Source organism: Somniosus microcephalus, chromosome 19 (assembly GCF_052327205.1).
Source record: "Somniosus microcephalus isolate GS21.2 chromosome 19, FLI_Smic_1.0, whole genome shotgun sequence".
NCBI classification, from domain to species: domain Eukaryota; kingdom Metazoa; phylum Chordata; class Chondrichthyes; order Squaliformes; family Somniosidae; genus Somniosus; species Somniosus microcephalus.
The window spans coordinates 60140464-60164446 of NC_141005.1; the positions used below are offsets into that span (position 1 = coordinate 60140464).

Genomic DNA, 23983 nt, shown 5'->3' on the forward strand with positions numbered 1-23983 from the left:
TCATGGGTGACTCAGTGGTGGGAGGTAAAACTCTGCGCCCTGGATACTGTAACCTTTGGGGAATTGGCATTAAATCAACTTTAAATTGTATGCGCGGTGGAGACAGGGAGCCACTGGCGGACTCCTAGGTGTCCGTGGACCCCCGGTTGTGAACCCCATGTGCTAGTGACAAGGATTCTGCGTGAACTGAGATCCCGCAGTCTCAAGCAGTATCTTGCAGCCTCCTCATAAGTTGACACAGTGGCATCATTTGAGAGGATCAAGGCAGTTCTGAACACTGGTGAATCAGACTACAACTACATATTGTATTGAAATGGAACTACTTGTCGGAGGTTCAAAGGCAGAGCTGCAATCTTACTGCCCAGATAATGTGTTTAAACTAATGAAACTCAAAGAGGATAAAACCCCTGGTCCTGACGGATTACATCTGTGCATTTTAAAAGAATCTAGGGGAGAGATAGCAGAGGCATTACTACACATATTTAATAATTCATTAGGACATGATATAGTGCCAGGATGGATAGCTAATATAATACCTATATTTAAGAAGGGAGATAGAACATGTCCGGGGAACTATAGACCAGTCAGCTTAACATTGGTGGTAGGAAAAATAATGGAATCCTTACTAAAGTAGAAAATAGAAGAACTCAAAACCAAAAATATAATGAACAGTCAGCATGGATTTCAAAAGGGTAAGTCTTGCTTCACCAAACCGCACTGAATCTTTTGAAGCGGTAACAGAGAGAGTAGACAAGGGTAATGCAGTAAATGCAATTTATCTAGATTTTCAAAAGATCTTTGATAAGGTACCACATAATAGACTAATGAATAAGGTCAGAACATGCGGAGTTGGGACAAGTAGCAGAATGGATAACTAGCTGGCTTCAAGACAGAAAGCAGAGAGTAGGGGTAAAGGATAGCTATTCAGAGTGGCAGGAGGTAGGAAGTGGTGTTCCACACAGATCAGTGCCGGGACCACTGTTGTTCACAGTTTATTTTAACAATTTAGACTTTAGAATCAAAAACACAATTTCTAAATTTGCAGATGACGCCAAATTGGCAGGGGGTGGGGGGGATAGTCGATACTGAGGAAGACTGCAACAAATTACAAGAAGACATTATTAAACTTGAAGAATGGTCATATAATTGGCAAATGAAATTTAACAGATAAATGTGAGGTATTACATTTTGGTAAGAAAAATAGGGAGGTCACTTATCGCTTGGAAAATACGAATCTAAGTGGGGTAGAAGAGCGTACAATTCTGGTTGCCATATTATAAAAAGGATATAGAGGCACTGGAGAGGATGCTAAGAATATTTACAAGGACGATACCAGAAATGCGAGGGTATACCTATCAGGAAAGGATGAACAGGCGGGGTCTCTTTTCTCTTGAAAAGAGAAGGCTGTGGGGTGACCTAATAGAGGTCCTTAAAATTATGAAAGGTTTGATAGAGTGGATACAGAGAGAGTGTTTCCACTTGTGGGGAAGAGCATAACTAGAGGCCATCAATATAAGATAGTCACCAAGAAATCCGATAGGGAATTCAGAAGAAACTTCTTTACCTAAAGAGTGGTGAGAATGTGGAACTCGCTACCACAGGGAGTGGTTGAAGCAAATAGTATAGATGTATTTAAGGGAAACTAGATAAGCATATGAGGGAGAAGGGAATAGAGGGTTATGTTGATAGATTTAGATGAGGAAAGGCAGGAGGAGGCTCGAGTGGAGCATAAATGCCAGCATGGACTGGTTGGGCCGAATGGCCTGTTTCTGTGCCGTATATCCAATGTAATCCTTTGTAAATCACTCTTGCCATGGTCTCTGATGTTATTAAAACCCTTGTGTGGTATTGCAGCGCTGTGAGATCTATCTTGTATCCAGGCAATAGTTTATTCACAGTCGGTTAAGGTACAGAGTACATCCAGTTTGTCAAGGAAGAAAAATGATCTACTTGCAATGATCATGAATTCTCCATTAAGTTGTTATTGACTCATCCCAGAGCTGGCCCTGAGAATAAACTGCTTCTAATCTCCACATTTTAAATGGAGAAACCTGTAAGTCCCAGTACAGTGCCTTTCCACTTCTCTTGAATATAAATGTCTGCACTGAGGCTGCTAGTACATTCACTCATCACCACAACAACAACAACTTGTATTTACATAGCACCTTTAACATAGTGAAACATCCCAAAGCACTTCACAGGAGCGTTATAAAACTAAATTTTACATCAAGCCACATAAGGAGATATTAGGACATGTTCAAAGAGGCAGGTTTTAAGGAGCGTCTTAAAGGAGTAAGGAGGTAGAGAGATGGAGAGGTTTAGGCAGGGAATTCCAGAGCTTAGGGCCTAGGCAACAGAAGGCCAATGATGGAGTGATTAAAATCCGGGGTTCTCAAGAGGCCAGAATTAGAGGAGCGCAGATATCTCAGAGAGTTGCGGGGCTGTAGAGAATTACAGCGATAGGGAGGGGCGAGGCCATGTAGGAAATTGGAAACAAGGATGAGAATTTAAAAAATTGAGGTGTTGCTTAAGCAGGAGCCAATGTAGGTCAGCGAGCATAGGGGTGATGGGTGAACGACACTTGGTGCGAGTTAGGACATGGGCAGCAGAGTTTTGGATGACCTCAAGTTTACGGTGGGTAGAACGTGGGAGGCCAACCAGGAGTGCATTGGAATAGTCAAGTCTAGAGGTAACAAAGGCATGGATGAGGGTTTCAGCAGCGGAAGAGCTGAGGCAGGGACGAAGTCGGGTGATGTACCGGAGGTGAAAATAGGTGGTCTTAGTGATGGCGTGGATGTGTGGTTGAAAGCTCATCTCGGGGTCAAACTAAGGTTGCGAAAAGTTTGGTTCAGCCTCAGACAGTTGCCATGTAGAGGGATGGAGCCGATGGCTAGGGAACGGAGTTTGTGGCGGAGAAGAAATGTAAGCAGATATGAATGGGAACTTGCTGCTGCTGCGATTAGATAGAAGTGCTTCCATCGCATTTTACTGACTGACTTTCATTACTTTTTTTCCTCTCAGGAGGAATTCGCTGTTGCTAAGCAACGTTTTTGTACTCATTGGTGCTTTGCTAATGGGGATGAGCAGAACAGTCGAATCCTTTGAGATGATCATAATTGGGAGATTCTTTTCTGGAATAAACTCAGGTAACTTTTTTCTAATAAATTAGGTGGCAGAAATGGGCCTTGGGCTGTGGATGGTATCATGTTGGCCACTCGATACAGCCCCCGCCCGATATACACCCCCCACCCCGCCCGGTACACCCCCCGCCCGACACAACCCCCGACTGATATAGACCCACCCGATAAATCCCTGCCCGATATACCTCCGCCCGTTATAGACTCCGCCCGATAAATCTCCACCCGCTATAGACCCCGCCCGATAAAACCCCGCCTGATATACAGCCCCCCGATATACACCCCCACCCGATATACACCTGCCTGATACACACCCCCACCCGCTATAGACCTGCCCAATATACACCCCTCCCAATATACACCCCCTGCTCAATATTCAGTTCCATTGCTTTCAAAAGAACTGAATACCAAGCCGGCTGTATCAGCAAGCGGCTGAAGCAGTGCAGTCCATTTTGCGCTACCGCCCAAGATTAATTTCTACCCCAAAGACTGCATTCACACCGCATCATGCCGAGGAATCCTGTGGGCAGGGATAGCACTGGGAATGAGGAGGGGGTGCACACTTTCCAGCAGAGTTACTTGACAGTGGTCAGGAGTGAGGACTATAGTAATCTGGGATGTTATGATTAAGGTTATCCACCAGGTGGTGCTGTAGCCAATGCTGCTACTAAGGTCAGAGGTTTGCTTCCTGTTAAGGTCAGAGGTTTGCTTCCTGTTAAGGTCAGCAAAGGTCGAATGCCAGGATGCAGGCCTGATGTATGTGTTTCCCAGTTGTTAATAAAGTACTCATGTTAATTCTACGATATCGCCTCTTTGAGTCCTTGTTCCACTTAATGGATTTATCACATTTGGCGATGAGGCAACTAAAGGACCCTGCATAAAGAAGAAAAGTCTGCCGGGACGTTTAAACAACAAAATCACGAGCTAAAGTTAGCTACAAGCTGGAAGAGAGCATGGTTGCCACGGTAGGAACGGTTTCCGCTTTTGATATTCAAGCACAAACCTGGGAAGAATACTGTGAAGTGTTGGGTTATTTTTTCGAAGCAAATGAAATAAATGATGCCGGAAAAAGGAAAGCCATTCTACTTAGTTCAGTGGGAAGCCATAGAGACAGCGAACCGAGATATAAAAGAAATACAGGGTTCAGACAGGGCTAATGCTACGCAAGTTGCAGGTCAGGTTGTTGTGCACAAGTTGAACATGCATCAGAAACCACAACGTGAGCATGTGAAGGCATGTTATAGATGCAAGGGTGATCACCTGGCGAGTGAATGCCGGTTTCTGGAGGAAAAGTACTACAAGTGTGGGAAACAAGGACACATAAAACGAGCTTGCAGGGTGAAATCACCTGTGGAGGAATCCAAACCAAAAGGGGGAGGACAGCAAAACCAAGGGAGAGAAGTGAAAAAACATGGAGCACACCACATCAGCGGGGAAGCTGAGGAAGAAGAGGACATGTTCATAATATATAGCATGTTAGAGAACATCCCAAAAGTGGCTCCTATCACATTGCAACTGAGAGTAAATGACTCTAAGGTGAACTTTGAAGTGGATACAGGGTGCGGCGTGACCATAATGAACAAGGCAGAGTACTCAAAATTGTGGAACCGTGCAAAAGTTCCAGAGTTAAAGCCTTGCTCCCTGCATCTTAAAACATATACAGGTGAACGAGTAGCGACATTAGGTACAGCTAAGGTAACTGTGCAACACAGAGACACAGTGGAACAGCTACCTGTAGTTATAGTATCGGGTACTGGACCAAACCTGTTAGGTCAGGGCTGGATAAAAGAACTTAAATTAGACTGGGGAGCAGTACATCAAATATATGCGGGCAAACAGTTGACTTTGCAAGAAGTGTTGAGTGAACATGAGAATGTGTTCAAGGAGGAACTTGGCACATTTAATGGCCCCCCAGCTAAGATTTATGTAGACAAGGAGGCACCGCCAAGGTTTTTTAAACAACGACCTGTGCCTTATGCCATGAAGCCAAAGGTAGAGGCTGAGCTTGACCGTCTATTGAGAGAGAACATACTGGAGCCAGTGAAATGTTTGGAATGGGCAGCTCCCATAGTACCTGTTTTAAAACCGGACAATTCGGTAAGACTCTGTGGAGACTATAAATTGACTGTCAATTGGGTGTCCAAACTAGAGCAGTATCCGATTCCCAAAACAGAGGATCTCTTTGCAAACCTGGCTGGAGGAAAGAAATTCACAAAGTTGGATATGAGTCATGCCTACTTGCAGATTACACTGGATGACGAATCAAAGAAGTATGTCACCATAAATACACACAAGGGCTTGTTTACATATAACCGCTTACCGTTTGGTGTCTCATCTAGTCCAGCTATCTTCCAAAGGACAATCGAAGGTGTGCTGCAAGGGATTCCACATGTTTCCATCTATCTGGATGACATTCTGGTGATGGGAAGAACCGACCAGGAGCATCTGAGCACTCTGAGAGAGGTACTACAGAGATTGGAGAGGGCAGGGCTCCGGCTCAAGAGGAGTAAGTGCACTTTCCTGGGGAATGAGGCAGTGTTCCTGGGATACAGAGTGGACACCACCGGGCTCCATCCACTCAAGGAGAAGGTACAAGCACTGCAGGACGCCCCTGCTCCTACAAATGTGGCTGAGTTCAAAGCTTACCTGGGACTGCTGAACTATTATAACAGGTTTTTACCAAACTTGTCAACATCACAAACTACTGCGCAAGGAGACACAGTGGCAGTGGGAAGAGGAGCAGGGGGTTTCATTTGAACAGTCCAAGAAACTGATGCTGTCGTCGGATGTGCTGGTTCACTACAATGCAGAGAAAGACATCATTCTCTCTTGTGATGCTTCACTTTACGGGGTGGGGGCAGTTCTTTCACACTGCATGGAAGATGGAACTGAAAGACCAATAGGGTTTATGTCCCGAACTCTAACACCAGCGGAAAAAAACTATTCCCAGTTAGACAAAGAGGGGTTAGCAGTAATGTTTGGGTTACAGAGGTTCCACAAGTACATATATGGCAGGAAGTTCACCATATGCACCGATCATAAACCTCCTCTCTCTTTTCAATGAAATGAAAGCAGTTCCACAGATGGTGTCACCCCGGATCCAGAGGTGGGCAGTGACGTTGAGGGCATATGAGTATGTCATCATCTACAAGGTGGACACGTACTATGGGAACGCAGATGTCTTGAGCCGTCTTCCACTGCCAGGCATACCTATCCGTGCAGCTCCAGAGGACAGAGTTTTGATGTTGGAGGACACTGACATGGCACTTGTGACTGCAGAGCAAGTAAGAACATGGACAGGTAAAGATCCAGTACTGTCTAGAGTTCAAGAATATGTGGTGAGGGGATGGCCACAGCATCCGGAAGGGGCTGACTTCACACCCTACAGTGTCAGGAAAACAGAGCTGAGTGTGCAGGATGGTTGCGTGTTGTGGGGAGCACGAGTGATTATTCCACAGCCAGCACGACAGTCTATCCTAGAGCAACTACATCAGTGTCATCCTGGGGTCTCACGTATGAAAGCCTTGGCTAGGAGTTACTTGTGGTGGCCAAGGCTAGATGAGGAGATAGAAAATCTAGTCAAGACATGCAGCACTTGTCAGGAACACCGGAAGGCACCAGCAGCGGCTCCTCTCCACCCCTGGGAGTGGCCGGATAAACCATGGAGAAGATTGCACTTAGATTATGCGGGTCCATTCATGGGGAAGATGTTCCTCATAATCATTGATGCACATTCCAAATGGATGGATGTTTATCCTGTAAATTCTGCTTCCGCCACTACTACTATAGACTGCCTGCGTCGGAGCTTCAGTAATCAAGGGCTACCGGAGATCGTGGTGTGACAATGCCACTTGTTTTGTGAGTACAGAGACAAAAGAATTCTTGAGAAAAAATGGCATAGTGCAGGTGACCTCGGCTCCATATCATCCATCCTCGAATGGACTTGTGGAGAGAGCCGTACAAACATTTAAGGAGATGATGAAAAAAAGTGCAGAAGGGAGTTTAGCAGCCAAAGTGTCACGGGTTCTGTTCAGCTACAGAATAACACCTCAATCCACCACAGGACTCTCTCCTGCTGAGATGTTATTAGGTCGTAGACTATGCTCCACTCTTGACCTTGTCCACCCAGATCTAAAAAGGAAAATGGAAAACAGACAAAACAAACAAAAAGAGAACCATGACAAAAGAACAAAGAGCCAAAGTTTTGGAGCAGGAGATGCGGTCCTTACCAGGAATTTCAGTTATGGACCAAAGTAGATTCCTGGCTTCATCAACTCAATGACAGGTCCAGTATCATACAAGGTCATGTTGGGAGATGGTAGGGTAGTACGCAGACATGTAGATCAGATACTTCCTAGACAAGGGGAAATGGAAATGAAGGTTCCAGATGCAATGACTGAAGACAGGGTTGCCCCCAGTTATCCAAGTGCATCTGTGGTGCCACCACCAGGGACAGAGACAATTCCACAGGAACCTATTCGTCAAGGGGAAACCATCGTTGCAGAGTGAGGTACTCTGAGCACTGCTCAGGAGCAGCTGGTGGCTTCACCACAAAGAAGCAGGGACTTTACTGTTAGATGTTCGCAAAGGACTCGCAAGCCACCAGTGAGATTGATACTGAACTGTTAGATTCGTCAAGTATGGAACATGATGAATGGAGACTCCTTATGTGACCCTCAGGAATGGTTGTTTGTTAAGAAATTCATACTGAAATCTTAAGGGAGGAGGGATATAGTAATCTGGGATGTTATGATTAAGGTTATCCACCAGGTGGTGCTGTAGCCAATGCTGCTGCTAAAGTCAGAGGTTTGCTTCCTGTTAAGGTCAGAGGTTTGCTTCCTGTTAAGGTCAGCAAAAGTCGAATGCCAGGATGCAGGCCTGATGTATGTGTTTCCCAGTTGTTAATAAAGTACTCGTGTTAAGTCTACGATATCGCCTCTGAGTCCTTGTTCCACTTAATGGATTTATCACAAGGACCCTGGCAAATTTTGCCCCATACAGCTACCCACATTTACAATAGTCCGACTGACTGAAAGCTTGATTGAGGATACCTTTGCAAGTCTTCCAAACACAGGGAGAGGCTCAATGGGAGAAACGGCCTCCTTCTACACTGCAGATTAAAAAAAATTGTTGAACACCTGATGGCTGTTAACTGCTCAGTCCCCTCAGAATGAGGCACTGCCCTCGGCTCGTCAGTGTACTGTTTTCGACAGTCTTGTTGTTTTCAAAGCTGGAAGCAGAAAAACCATCTTGTACAATATATATTTAACCAGTGTGGTCAAAAGGAGAAGTATAAATCAACAGTGGAAAAGTTCAGTGCTTAGTGAGCTGTTCTCAGCCAGGGCAATAGTAAAGGTATGGCAATCGGCCTCAGCACATCTGGACTAGTGGTTTGGGGTCAACATAAGCCAGGGCTCTCACTCCGAGCACGGTCCAATGTGTGGACATCAGCTGTGGACATTATTGGGATTGGCTGTGATGCCCTCCAAACAAATAGGTTTAAATACTCAGGGGAAAAAAATTCGTGTTCGCCAGCAAAGATGCCGATGAGGAAATGGCTGTAACGCTAACCGAGTGAAATTGGTCTGGGGGGACATGGAGATTTTTCTTCTTCTTAGGTGGTGTAGCGCTCACCTTCCGTGCAACCTTCTGTGATTGGCATCACAGCCAATCCCAATAATATCCACAGCTGTGGAGCTCACAGGGAATTGTGGGTAATGAAGAGGTCTGCAATTTAAAGGGGCCCTTTCTGTCTTTTTACAAATATTCAATATTTAAAAGAAGTTCCAAATGTGAATATTCAGCTCTTAAAGCTGAATTACCTGCCTAAACTGAACAAATGGGAAAACTGCCTCAGCACTAACACAAATGTCTCAGCAAGCCAGGGACGAGGCACTGAAGGTCTCACACGCAGCACTTCAGCTTTGTGCAGGGGGTCAACCCTGTAAGAGTGGCCCTCTACCCACAGGGGCCAGGAGGCCCTCCAGAAAGAAGGATTTGGGACATCACCGAGGCTGTCACTGCCAGCAGTGTCGCCCCCACCACCTGGCTCCAGTACCCAAAGAATCTTCATGAACTTAGACCATTGGTCAAGGTCAGTGACTGCATCTTCAAAAGCCGTCTCCTACCAACTGCACCACTAGCCTCACACACTGCTCAATGCACAACATCCAATCACTCATCTACCAACAATCTGCACCAATGACATCTCCCATTCCTAGTCTCACCTCACCCACTTGGAGGAGACAATGGCCAGCGGAGGGGCTGAAAGGATACAAGATGCGGGTATCCTCGTACGTTATCCCCCTTCTGGCATGCACCTCTAGGTTTCCCGCCCTCCCGTCAGCACAACTCCATCCTTGTGTCTTCCTCATTTCACACACCCAAGAAATGGAGCCTGCCCAGTGAGTGGGTCAACAAGAAGAGGCAGCCTGCCCAGCCAATGGGACCGCAGGCAGATGATTCCATCCCGGATATCCCGGCCACAAAGGAGCTGTCTGGGATGTATCCTTGCATCTGATTCTTCCTCTTTGGCTTCCTCCTCTTTTGCATTTTCCTCTTCCCTCTGCAAGCGGATGCTGTAAATCTGAAATGACAGCTTAAAATGCTGGAAGTACTCAGTTGGCCAAGCAGCATGTTGACCTGAGACGTGAACTCTGCTTTTCTCCCCACGGATGTTGCGTGACCTGCTGAGTATTCGCAGCATGTTCTGTCTTCTCAAAGGCCTTCATTTACCATTTGAGCCCTTGCAAGCATCCAACAGCACTCCCTACACACTTAAAAAACTTTTCACGTCTATTGCAGCAAGCCACTACTTCAATAAAATCAAAATAACCCAGTCCAAACCCTTAAATTCAAACTTACCTGAATGATGTGTGTGTTCCTTTAAGAACTGCAGACATCGCCACTGTCAGCCTGCTTGCACAACAGGTTAACCTGACGTGCTTAGGACCCAGCGCTGAATTCATCACTGGGGTCGAAGTTCGCGTTGGTGACGTTAAGTCGGCGTTGCACGCCGATTGACGTCACCGCGCCGCTATTTTATTTTTGCAGGGCGCTGCCAGTTACCAGCGGCACAAAGGGGAAGAGGAATATGGCAGCCGACGCGGGACCCACCACCAGCTGGTGAAAGCGGCGGCCACCATTTTATCGCCATTTCATGGCGCTACAGAGTGGCGGTGAGTACATGAATTTCTAGCCCTCAGTTTCTAGGCTCACGGATGAAGACTAACTACTTGGTTGAGGTACCAAAAGGTGGGCAATGTGTGGAAACTGAGGTGAAAAGAAAAAACATAGTTTATATAATGTTGTTATGATCTGGAATGCACTGCCTGAAACAGTAGTGGAAGCCGATTCAATAGTAACTTTCAAAAGGGAATTGGATAAATACTTGAAAAGGAAAAATTTGCAGGGGAAAGGGGAAAGAGCAGGGCAGTGTGATTAATTCGGTAGCTCTTTCAAAGAGCCGGCACAGGCACAATGGGCCAAATGGCCTCCTTCCGTGCTATAAGATTCTATACAGCTAATATCCAAGCAAAATACTAGTGCATCATAAAATACCTTGAAACCAAATTTACAGATTGAGTAAATCGGCACAGTGTTGCGAATATTCAGTAAGAGTAAACTAGAAATAAAAGTAGATAAGAATGCCCAGATCTATAACCGTGGCTCATGTAACTTCAGTTTTCCTTTTGCTCTTGAGGTGTGGGAATGAACGTTAACCCCATGTATCTCGGTGAGAGTGCACCAAAGGAGATCCGAGGCATGGTGGCCCTGTCATTTGCTCCGTTCACTGCAGCTGGATTAGTGGTGGGACAGACCATCGGTCTGAGGCAAGTCCTAAGATTAATTTATTTTACAATACCTGCGCGTAGTGCAGTTTTACACTGCTAGGTGTGTATGGGATGTGTTTCTGACAAAACGCTGCATAAAGATACAGGGCCCGAAATTCTGATTTTTATTTTTGAAACAAAAGTGGTGTAGTTCTGGCGCGGGGGAAGCCGAACTAGATGTGTAACTCGGATACACCAGGGTTGCACCCATTCTAAAATACATGTTAAATTTTAGTAGAACTGGGTACTTGCGGAAGATGGGCCCGCCCCCTGGGTTCCAACCCCTTGGGCTCCATCCTGGGCCCGTTTGCCCTGTGGCCCACCCCCCTAGGCCTGCCACCCTGGGACCTGCCCCCAAAGCCCCACCCACCCTTGTCCCGGCCCCACCCCCTGGCCCCCCAAGGGCCCACCCATTGGTCTCACACTGCTGCCCCCCCCCCGCCCAGATTTACTTCAGAACACTGAACTTCTTATCACAAGATGGTTTTACTGTACACACATATACTTCGTATTATTACTGTACCTACCCCTGGCACCTCTCGGTGTTGATCTGAAGCCTAACTTGGTGCGACCCAGACGTGCTGCCTGAGGGACAGGGACAACAGTGGTGCTTTGCTGCGCCCTCCTCATGGTCCTCATCTCAGGGCTACTGTGTCCCGGGAGGAGTCTTCTGTTCACTGTGTCACCACTGTAGGTGCATGGGCAGCTTGTTCCTGCATCCTCACACCTAAATTACCAGCTATTTAAAGAGGCTGGCTACAAAGGTCACATGGGCTGTTACCAGAAAGATAGGACCTCATCATGAAGGAAGACTCTAGTTATGATACAGGTGCTGAGTCCTGGATCTGAGTGTCCACTGACCAGCAGACCTCATGGTATCAGATTGATCCTGCAGACACTGAAAGAGGTTGCTCTGTGGCTTTTGGAAGTTGTTTTCTGTTGTTCAATCCAAATGGACCCCAAAGGCCGTGGTCACAATATCCTCGGTGGCAGATGTTCATGGTGCCATCACCCACTCCAGGTAGCGCTCCATTGCATCAAATCCTCCTTGGATATTTGCAACGAACGTGGCCGTGAGCACTGTTCTCTGCCTCAACAACAACAATTTACAAGCATTTATATAGCGGTATTAACGTAGGAAAACATCCCAATGCTCTTCACCCTGAATGGTCCGCAGAGTCTCTGTGAGTGATGCCCATCCAGTGTCCTTCCCTTTGAAGCCAAGGGCTCTGGAGTCGGGCACTGACTTCTGCAAACTTTCCACTCCCCAGTGTCAAGATCCCATTTTCATCTTTGACTCCTCTGGCAAGGTCACGGTAATGAATGCAGGAGTGCCACACAATCCAGGAAAGGTCAACGGGAGCAGGTAGCTTACCCAGGCTGCTCTGGTGAGGTTGTTAGTGTAGATAATAATAGCCAATGTGCAAATTTTACTACAAATATATCTAGCAATAAATTTCAGTTAATAACTGGGAAATGTTTGCTCCATGTACAGTATACATTCTACGGCAGTATAATTTTTAAAATAATCATTCGGGATGTGGGCATCACTGGCAGGACCATTATTCCAATATTGTCCCATCACAGATCTCCACTCAGCGCTGATCCATTGTGCATAGTGTGACTGTGTTAGTTGACGCAAAGTGTATTCATAAAGAAGTGAAGCCATTTTATAATATTAATTGCAGAGAGATTTTGGGCAGTGAAGAAATGTGGCCTCTACTGCTGTCGTCCTGTGCAGTGCCGGCTCTGATCCAGCTCATCACGCTGCCGTGGTGCCCAGAGAGTCCCAGGTACCTGTTGATTGACAGGGAGAACAAGAAATTGTGCATGAAAGGTAAGTGGTTCAGAGAGGAGATAATAAATATTTTTGCCCATTGGCTCGGGGATCTTGGAGAAAGCTGGAATAGAAATTCCCCCAGTGGTTAGAGGCAGGCCTTGCACTATAATAAAACACAAAACTCTTTCCTTTTCTCTGCTCAACTACTGAAGACCTGCAGTGTGGATCCACAGGTGCCTACAGCCCTCACCGACCTGCTATTCTTCAAATATGTGCCTTGCCAGTAGGTGTCAGCAGGCTGTTTGGTTATGAGGCAGGTCATGTCCCCACTTGACATCCACACATTCACATTTCCAGCAGATGTCCGGTGAGGGTACCCTGGCTAATTATTTTTGCTTCTCCCTAGCCTAGTAGCACCAAGCCCAATTATAGAGCCCCCTCCCCCCCCCTCCCCCCCCCTCCCCCAACCCCACACTCCCCCTGCTGAGATCAGCTGTTGGTTTTAATTCATTCCCTGGCATTCTGCAGCCACTTGGTGTTGAGTCACCCAGTAATGTTCTGAGCTGCTCTTTTCCTTCATAAGCCATGCTTTCCTCATCATATTTGCAGAGATTTATTTATTTTTATAACTATGGTTTCTGAAGGGAACAACTTTATTTCTTTAATTATCCACCTGCAATGGGTAAGGAAGATGCTACTTGTTTTCCAGAAATCTGTCAAAAAAATCCTTCACTTCATTCTCAGAATGCATCTCTTGTAGATTTCTTTCCAAATTCTTTCCCATCCCTCTTGCCGTGGTATAACCTACAAATCTGTGTGAGCAACACCATGGGATATCTGCTGGTGCTATCAAAAAAAAAGGGAAAAAATCAGCTTATGGGGACTGTAAGAAAACTGAAGTATTTTTATCTAATATTGAGCTTGGTATCGGCTTGTTTAATTCTATGGAGGAGTTACTAAAAAACAGCTTTACTCACAGAAATCATAACCCAGTTTAATCCAATTAACACAATGTTGCAACAATAGCTCAGTTGCTTGCTGGGCAGCTTTGCTTGAGGGAGGCAACAAGTCACTCAATTCAAATACAAGTGTGTTGTGTGATTGTTCAGATTGCCTCTGGTTGGCAGTTTTATGAATTGAACATACAGTTATGTAAATCCTGCTTAGCTCCAGATATTTGTCTCATCAACCTGCTTCTTTTCAAATCCTTTTGCGGTTGATCTGTGGCCTTCAAAGAGAGGCTATCTGACTGGAACGTCTGAAGAGGATACAATAAGACAGACAACTTCCAGAGTTGGTGGGGCAAGGATTAATAAGTTCTGATTGGCCTTCTGGTTACCAATATCATCGACCTTTCCATTTCCACAGCGTTAAGGAGATTACGTGGGGAGGTCGACCTCACCGCTGAAATAGATGAAATGTTGGAGGAGCAAACTGCGCTCAAAGGTCAAAGGGCAAAGAGACTGTGGGACCTGTTCCGAGACCGCTCCGTCCAACGGCAGCTGATCATCACTGTCGTGCTGGGCAGTGCCATGCAGTTATGTGGGAACGACGCCGTAAGTAGGGCTGAGATCCACTGGAAACCTAGCTCCTAAAAATTAAGAATAAACCCCACTGGTGTAAACTTTGAGCAGAGTCTCTTCTTCTTAGGCAGTCCCTCAGAACCGAGGAGGACTTGCTTCCACACTAAAAATGACTTCTCAGGTGACTGATGAGTCCAATGCGGGACCTACAGTCTCTGTCACTGTTGGGGTTGTCCATGAGGGTCCTGACGTTCCAGGTCCCGAACTTCATTTTAAAGGGTGGAAGATGCCTGTGCGTGAATTCTTTTAACGTGGGGTGGCCGTTGCACACCAGCTACCACACGGGCTTGACAGAGCAAGGTCTTGGCCCAATGGCAAGGGGATCCAAGACGATTGGAAACCAGGCTCTGCTACATCGATCTAGCACACACACACAAACATACTCCTACTGTCCTCCTCCTTCCTTCCCGCAGGTCCTCTCTGCCTGGGTTTCATAAGCTATAACCCTGTAGCAACAAAGGCATTAAACATTAAAAGTTGCATCAAATGTTAAACTCAACCAGGTGCTTCCTGTGGAGTCCAAAATAGTATCGTCTCTTTCCCACCCCACCGCCCCCCCAACCCACCCAAAAATGGGCAACCCTCAGCCTCTTAATAGCTTCAGTTTCATCTGATGGTGTGTGTAACTCCATAGTTTATTATGGTTTAACTTGAATTATACCCGTGCAAGAAACTGAGCATCTAACAAACAGAGTACACGGTGACTCGGCCCTCACTTTGGCGATCTTAAGCTGGTAGCTGAAAGGTTGTGTTGTGCTTTTAGCCTTGTGGCCATCAATAGGCACAAAACCAGTCGAGCAGTGTGGACAGGCTAACAGCCAGGTGCTGCACACAGGATAGCAGGAAATACTAGACCCCCCTCATGCATATTGTATAACACATTGCAAGTCATGTGACAGCAGACACTGTCTGTAAAACAATCTATCTATAAAAGTCCTCCCTGTTCCAAATGTTCATGTCTTTACCCCCCTTACAGCTTCCTGCCACCTCTTACTGCTGTGTACCTGAGCAGCATCTGTGAACTGGCTTTAAGTTCATTAAGTCGCACTGTGAGCAATGCCACGGGATGTCCACTAATTGAATATATAAGAACATGAGAAATAGGAGCAGGAGTATGCCATATGGCCCCTCGAGCCTGCGCTGCCATTCAATAAGATCATGGCTGATCATCGACCTCAACTCCACTTTCCCGCCCGATCTCCATATCCCTTGATTCCCCTAGAGTCCAAAAATCTATCTATCTCAGCCTTGAATATACTCAAAGACTCAGCATGCACAGCCCTCTGGGGCAGAGAATTCCAAAGATTCCCAACCCTCTGAGTGAAGAAATTCCTCCTCATCTCAGTCTTAAATGGCCTACCCCTTATCCTGAGACTATGCCCCCTAGGTCTAGACTCTCCAGCCAGGGGAAACAACCTCTCAGCATCTACCCTGTCAATCCCCTTCAGAATCTTGTATGTTTCAATGAGATCACCTCTCATTCTTCTAAACTCCAGAGAGTATAGGCCCATTCTACACAATCTCTCATCATAGGACAGCCCTCTCATCCCAGGAATCAAAGTAGTGAACCTTTGTTGCACCGCCTCCAAGGCAAGTATATCCTTCCTTAGATAAGGGGACCAAAGCTGTGCACAGCACTCCAGGTGTGGTCTCACCAAGGCCCTGTACAATTTTAGCAAGACTTCCTTACTGTTACACTCCAACCCCATTGCAATAAAGGCCAACATGTCATTTGCCTTCCTTATTGCTTTCTGTACCTGCATGCTAGCTTTCTCGTTTCTTGCACGAGGACACTCAAATCTCTCTGAACACCAGCATTTAAAAATTTCTCACCATTTAAAAAATATTGTTTTTCTATTCTTCCTACCAAAGTGAATAACCTCACATTTCCTTACATTATACTCCATCTGTCACCTTACTGCCCGCGCACTTAGTCTATCTATATCCCTTTGCCGACTCTTTGGGGGAGAAATTGGGTGGAGCCGCAAACGAGGCGCCAAGCTCGCCTGGGCGCCGGATTTAGCGCAGCGTTTGGAGCATTAGCGACCGCCGGAAATTCAGCTTGAGCGCCCTAAGAGGGACACGGGGCGAGGCTCGAGGCGCTCCGCGTCCCTCTTAGGGCGCTGAAACTGAATATCGCAACGCAACATGCCGCAGCGCCACACGCTGCGGCACGGCGCGCTGCGGTACTGCAGGCCTTCCTCCCATTCTTAAGGGGGAGGGGCCTGCACCAGCGCGATCAGAGATCGCGAGTGCCGGCAAAAGAGCCCGGCACCGAGGAAAAGTGCTGGGCTCTCGGAAAACAGCCGGCAATGCCACGGGGGGCGATCAGGAGGCCGGGGACGGAAGTGCTGGCAGGCGGCTGCTGAAAAAAACGTCCGCCCCGCACCTCCACCTTAATTTGCGCCACTGCCGTCACAGGTAGGCCCCGTGAACCGGGCGCCATTTGCGAACGGCGCTACAGAGGCGGTCGCTGCCAAATATTGTGATCGGGGCGGTAGCGGGGCGCTGCGCACACCGATGACGTCATCGGTGGTGGCGCAACGCAACAGGCTAACGCCACCATTAGCGCCCCAGTTAAATATCGCGGGAGGCACGGCCAGTGACGCTAAAGCCACTGAGTGCCCTCTTTAGGCGCTAACTGGTGGTGCAGCCCACTGAATTTCTAGGCCCTTGCTTACTGTTCCACCTAGCTTTGTATCGTCAGCCTACTTGGATACATTACACTCGGTCCTTTCATCTAGGTCATTAATATAGATTATAAATAGCTGAGGCCCCAGCACTGATCCTTGCGGCACCCCACTAGTAACAACCTGCCAACCTGAAAAAGACCCGTTTATCCCTACTCTCTGTTTTCTGTCCGTTAACCAATCCTCAATCCAAGCTACTATATTACCCCCAACCCCATGAGACCTTATCTTGTGTGATAACCTTTTATGTGGCACCTTATCGAATGCCTTTTGGAAATCCAAATATAGTACATCCACTGGTTCCCCTTTATCTACCCAGCTAGTTACATCCTCAAAAAACTCTAATAAATTTGTTAAACACGATTTCCCTTTCATAAACCATGCAAACTGTGCCTAATCATGTTATGATTTTCTCAGTGCCCTGATACTATTTCCTTAACAATGGATTCCAGCATTTTCCCGAGGACTGATGTCAGGCTAATTGGTCTGTAGTTCCCTATTTTCTCTCTTCCTCTTTTCTTGAATAGCGGTGGTACATTTGCTATCTTCCAATCCGCTGGGACCGTTCTAGAATCTAGGGAATTTTGGAAGATCAAAACCAATGCATCCACTATCTCTTCAGCCGCCTCTCTTAGAACCCGAGGATGTAGGCCGTCAGGTCCAGGGGATTTGTCGGCTTTTAGAACCATTAGTTTCTCTAGTACTTTTTCTCTACTTAAATTAATTACATTAAGTTCCTCTCCCTCGTTAGACCCTTGGTTCCCCAACATTTTTGGTATGCTTTTTGTGTCTTCTACTGTGAAGACAGATACAAAATATTTGTTTAACGTTTCTGCCATTTCCTTATTCCCCATAATAATTTCTCCTGTCTCAGGTTCTAAGGGACCAACATTTACTTTTGCTACTCTCTTCCTTTGTACATACTATTGGAAGCTCTTGCAGTCTGTTTTTCATATTTCTTGTTCATTTTCTCTCATTCTATTTTTTCACTTGTTATCAATTTTTTGGTCATCCTTTGCTGGTTTCTGAAGCTTTCCCAATCCTCAGGCTTACTATTATTCTTCGCAACATTATAAGCTTCTTCTTTCAATCTAAGGTACTGCAGTAATGGCAATGCAGTAGATGTAATTTATCTGGATCTTCAAAAGGCCTTCAATAAGAGCAACAAAGGGATCTCTGAGTACAAATACACAAATCACTAAAAGTTGCGACACAGGTTAGCAAGGCCAATGGTGATAGGACTAGTGGAGACAAAAGGCGGCTCTAGATTAGGTGTGAAATGCGCTGGCAGAATGGGAGACAGCTGCCATGTGGGAGAGAGAAAAAAAAAGAAAGGGGGGGAAGGCCAAAACAAAGGTGTGGATAAAAAATATAAGTAAAAATGTAATAGGGGCCGAGGTTATGATGTGAAATTGTTGAACTCGATATTGAGTCCGGAAGGCTGTAAAGTGCCTAATCGTTAGATGAGGTGCTGTTGCCAAGGAAACCAAGCACTTGGGTTTATTTCTAGAGGTATAGAATTGAAAAGTAGGGAAGTTATGCTAAACCTGTATCGAACCTTGGTTACACCACACTTAGAGTACTGGGTACAGTTCTGGTCTCCATATTATAAAAAGGATATAGAGTCACTGGAGAGGGTGCAGAGAAGATTTACAAAGATGATACCAGAAATGCGAGGGTATACATATCAGGAAAGGTATACATATCAGGAAAGGATGAACAGGCTGGGCCTCTTTTCTCTTGAAAAAAGACGGCTGAGGGGTGACCTAATAGAGGTCTTTAAAATTATGAAAGGTTTTGATAGAGTGGATACAGAGAGAATGTTTCCACTTTTGGGGAACAGCATAACTAGAGGCCATCAATAGAAGATAGTCACCAGGAAATCCGATAGGGAATTCAGAAGAAACTTGTTTACCCAAAGAGTGGTGAGAATGTGGAACTCGCTACCACAGGGAATAGTTGAAGAGAATAGTATAGATGCATTTAAGGGGAGGCTAGACAAGCACATGAGGGAGAAGGGAATAGAGGGTTATGCTGATATATTTAGATGAGGAAAGACGGGAGGAGGCTCGAGTGGAGCATAAACACCGGCATGGACTGGTTGGGCCGAATGGCCTGTTTCTGTGCCGTATATCCTATGTAATCTGATATAAACTCTTATATAGATTAAAATAATGTTCCAGTGGATTAACAGACACTTGTGTAGATTCTAGTTAGACTCCGAATTGTATAAGTATTATATATACTGCATGCCCAGTGTATTAACAGACCCTGTGTATGTTGTTGGACTCAGAGTTTAATGCCTTTTTTCCCCACCAGACATATTCCTATGCTGTATATGTGTTTCGTGCTGCAGGAATTCCCAATGAAAAGATCCAGTATGCCACTATTGCAACTGGGTGCTGTGAGTTCACCACCTCATTAACAAGTGTACGTACTGTTTTAATTCTCCTTTGTTTCACCGTGAAACAATTTCTGTAGTGATTTATTTGTTACTAGCTGGAGTGCCCGGCGGTGCTGAGGGTTTTTTGAGGGCATGTTGTTGTTGGAAGAGAGAGAGAGAGAGACTGCGGGGAGAAGAGAGAGACTGGGGGGGAGAGAGAGACTGGGGGGAAGAGAGAGAAAGAGAGAGAGACTGGGGGGAAGAGAGAGAAAGAGAGAGAGACTGGGGGGAAGAGAGAGAAAGAGAGAGAGACTGGGGGGAAGAGAGAGAAAGAGAGAGAGACTGGGGGGAAGAGAGAGAAAGAGAGAGAGACTGGGGGGAAGAGAGAGAGAGAGACGGGGGAAGAGCGAGAGAGAGAGAGACTGGGGGGAAGAGAGAGAGAGAGAGACTGGGGGGGAAGAGAGAGAGAGAGAGAGAGACTGGGGGGAAGAGAAAGAGAGAGACAGGGGAGTGAGAGAGAGGGAGAGACTGGGGGGAGAAGAGAGAGAGACTGGGGGGTGAAGAGAGAGCCGGGGGGCGGAGAAGAGAGAGACGGGGGGGAAGGGGGGAGAAGAGAGAGGTGGGGGGGAAGAGAGAGACGGGGGGGTGGAAGAGAGAGAGAGAGAGAGAGACTGGGGGGAGAAGAGAGAGACTGGGGGGAGAAGAGAGAGACTGGGGGGAGAAGAGAGAGACGGGGGGAGAAGAGAGAGATGGGGGGAGAAGAGAGAGACGGGGGGGCGGAAGAGAGAGAGAGAGACTGCTGGATTTAGTTCCGGATTAGCCTGGAGAGAGAGGTGGGGAAGGAACGCCTCAGGCCTGGCCCGATCGACCCCTGCAAAGGAAGGAAGGAAGAAGGCGAGCTCTCCCTCCCTGTCCCACCCCCTCACTCTTTCCCTCCCTCACCCTCTCTCTCTCCCTGCCCCTGTCTCTCCCTGCTTTACTCTCTCTCCCTCCCTCCCCTCTCCTCTCCCTCCCTGCCCCTCTCCTCTCCCTCCCTGCCCCTGTCCTCCCCCTTCCTCCCTCCCCCTCTCCCTCCCCCCTCTCCTCTCCCTCCCCCCCTCTCCTCTCCCTCCCCCCTCCTCTCCTCTCCCTCCCCCCTCCTCTCCTCTCCCTCCCACCCTCTCCTCTCCCTCCCTCCTCCCCCCTCTCCTCTCCCTCCCCCCTCTCCTCTCCTCTCCCTCCCCCCCTCCTCTCCTCTCCCTCCCCCTCTCCTCTCCCTTCCCCGTCTCTCCCTGATTTCCTCTCTGTCCCTCCCTCCCCCTCTCTGTCTGCCTTTCCTGAGAGCCCGGACGCGGTGAGCCGAAGCCTGCGGATCAGTGCCTCAGGGCCGGCCGGTGCGCGGCCTAGTGCGTGAGGCCCGGCTGGACTCACCTTAGCTGAGGTCGCGCTCCGGGCCAACGCCGACGTTGACGCGCGCGCTGACTCCCGCCCCGCCAGCCTTTACTAAGATGGCGGCGATGGCTATGCTCGGCTCAGTCCCGCGCCGCCAGCCTTTACCAAGATGGCGGTGATCGCGGGACGGGTGGTGCCTAGCTCGGGCATGGCTGGCGAGGAGAGGCCGAGGCTTCGAGGCCTGAGGCCTGCAGGCAGCTCATCCACTGCCAAGGGGGGGAAAGCCCGAGTCCCCTTTGCAAAAGGATTTTTTTTTCTTTTAAAAGCAACTTTTTTTTTGCTGGAAATCTATATTTACACGCAGAAAGTGGGAAAAAGAAATCAATAGTTAGGAATCAAGATGGCGGCCACTCACCTCAGCTCAGAAGGATTAGGCCCGCCCACCCATGCAATGAAACGCCCCCCCCCGTGACGCACCAATTGGTCAACCATCAGGTTAATCCCCTGTACAATTGGTCAACCATCACGTCACTCAACGCTAATGAGCGGAATGTTGCCGTTTTTTGAAACTTTTTTGTATACTGTCCGAACAATTTTTATCTGACCAAAAAGTAAATATGCCTATTGGAGTCCCCTAATGATAAGCTTTCTTTTGATATAACATATGTGTAGGTACGCTCTATAACTTTTGATTGTATAGCCGGACAGACAGAAAGACAAACAGACAGAAAGACAAACAGAAAGACAGAAAGACAGACGGACCAACCGTTTTATATATATATAGATATAGATGTTTACTTGGTTATTATTCATTTATTTAATCCTAACTCCCTTCTCTTCACTCATGAATTGCAGGAGAGCAGGACTGCTCCAGTGTCAGACTGTCTCACCATCTTTCTTTTTGGCTCATGATCAGTCAGTGTATCTAGTAACAACTTAAAATTATTCAGTCACCCTCCCCTTCTCAGTGTCAAAAGGATAATGCACAACCTAAAGCATGTTATGCACAGGCTGAAGGATGTTATCTGAAAGATAATGCACAGGCTGGATACATACGGTATAACGCACAGTCTAGGTACATACAGAATACACAACCTGGGTGTTGGATAATTCCTTCCTCGTCCTTTTAACAGATTCATAAAGCTAGAGACAGTAATGTGTCAACAAGAACAACAAAAACTTAACTTTAACGTAGTAAAACGTTCCAAAGTGCTTCACAGGAGTATTATAAGACAAAAAATTCAACACCGAGCCACATAAGGAGAAATTAGGATAGATGACCAAAAGCTTGGTCAAAAAAGGTTTTAAGGAGCTTCTTAAAGGAGGAAAGAGAGGTAGAGAGGTTTAGGCAGGGAATTCCAGAGCTTTGGGCCTAGGCAACAGAAGGTACAGCCACCAATGGTTGAGCGATTATAATCAGGGATGCTCAAGAGGCCAGAATTAGAGGAGCGCAGATATTTTGGGGGGTTTTAGGGCTGGAGGAGATTACAGAGATAGGGAGGGGCGAGGGCATGGAGGTATTTGAAAACAAGGATGAGAATTTTAAAATCGAGGCAATGCTTAATTGGGAGCCAATGTAGGTCAGCGAGCACAGGGGTGATGGGTGAACGGGACTTGGTGCGAGTTAGGACACTGGCAGCTGAGTTTTGGATGACCTGAACTTTACATAGGGTAGAACGTGGGAGGCCAGTCAATAGTGCGTTGGAATAGTCAAGTCTAGAGGTAACAAAGGCATGGATGAGGGTTTCGACAGCGGGTGAACTGAGGCAAGGGCGGAGACGGGCAATGTTACAGAGGTGGAAATAGGCGGTCTTAGTTATGCCACAGATATGTGGTCGGGAGCTCATTTCAGGGTCAAATATGACACCAAGTTTGCAAACAGTGTGGTTCAGCTTCAGACTGATGTTAGGGAGAGGAACGGAGTCAGTGGCTAGGGAACGGAGTTTGTGGCAGGGACATGTCTGACAATTAACTTCATTTATTATTGTTTCAAAACATTCATCTTAAGGCTTCATACCGAGCAGTACACATTGGCCTAGAAATTCAGTTGCGTTCGCCAGCCGTTAACGCCATAAGAGGGGTATATTTCCAGCGCTAGGCACTTAGCGCCCGGGCGCAGGCCGATCTGCGCCTACGCCCAAATTCAGTAGACATTTAGCGCCGGCGCAAAGTGTTTGTGCCCGCTCAGCTGCGCGCGCAGCTTATGACGTCATTTCGTCGTGCAACGCTGTTTGTGCGCCCCAAACCGGAAATTCAGTGGCGCCCGCCCAATGTGGGCGTGGCGCTGTTAAGAACTGTGAAGTGGAACGCAACAGAGGCCCTGTGGGCCTCGGGGAGCGCTAATTAAAGGGCACTTACACTGACCTATAAAGCCCAGCCATTTTGCTGCAATGACTTTACTGCTTTGTATTTCTGGACAGAGACCAAGGAACAGAGCTTACTGATTTGGGACAACATAGGAGAGGTATTTTTGGCTTCTGGCCAGAGCTTTGACATTTGAATCATTGTGATTTCACTGTTTGCAAGTTTATTATGGGGGCTGTATGGGGTTCCAACCCTCAGTTGCAGCATTATGTGCGAAGGGCTCGCAGACGCTATGTGAGAAGGCCAGCCATGCCGAGACGCAGAGGGGCCATCAGGCGTCGGCAACGTAGGCCTTACCCACTCAGGCAATACCGGCAGCAGGTGTCCTATCTCACCATGACTGCGGCGCATTGTGTTAAGAGGCTGCGCTTCAGAAGGGAGGTGGTTGCAGAGATCTGCCAGCTGCTTCACAGAGATCTGCGTCCACAGCTGATGTGCAGGACGTCTCTCTCGGTGGAAGTGAAGGTCACGGTGGCTCTGAACTTTTATGCAAGCGGCTCCTTCCAAGCCGCTGCTGGGGACATAGCGAACATCTCCCAGTTCGCCGCGCATCGCTGCATCCGGCAGGTCACCGATGCACTTTTCGCGAGGAGACACCAATTCATCTCCTTCCCCATGACTCTAGAGAGGCAGGAACAGCGTGCAGTCGGATTTGGCAGGATCGCGGACTTCCCCATGGTGCAGGGCGCCATTGACTGCACGCATGTGGCTATGCGGGCACCTATCGACAATGCCGAGGATTACTGCAACCGGAAGGGCTACCATTCCCTCAATGTACAGCTGGTGTGTGACCACAGGCAGCGCATCCTAGCTGTCAATGCCCGCTTTCCAGGAAGCAGCCAC

At 47.4% G+C, this 23983-nt stretch overlaps 1 protein-coding gene across 2 annotated transcripts in view; it reads left to right on the forward strand.

Annotated features, from left to right (window-relative positions):
* LOC147104508 (solute carrier family 2, facilitated glucose transporter member 11-like) overlaps window positions 1–23983 on the forward strand; it is a 76886-nt gene that overhangs the window by 13747 nt on the left and 39156 nt on the right. For both annotated transcript variants that reach the window (XM_085961867.1, XM_085961866.1), the window contains exons 4-8: window positions 3022–3146; window positions 10840–10973; window positions 12662–12806; window positions 14118–14305; window positions 19342–19452. In XM_085961867.1, the coding sequence (XP_085817993.1) occupies window positions 3022–3146; window positions 10840–10973; window positions 12662–12806; window positions 14118–14305; window positions 19342–19452 (703 nt within the window). The remainder of the gene's footprint in view (window positions 1–3021; window positions 3147–10839; window positions 10974–12661; window positions 12807–14117; window positions 14306–19341; window positions 19453–23983) is intronic.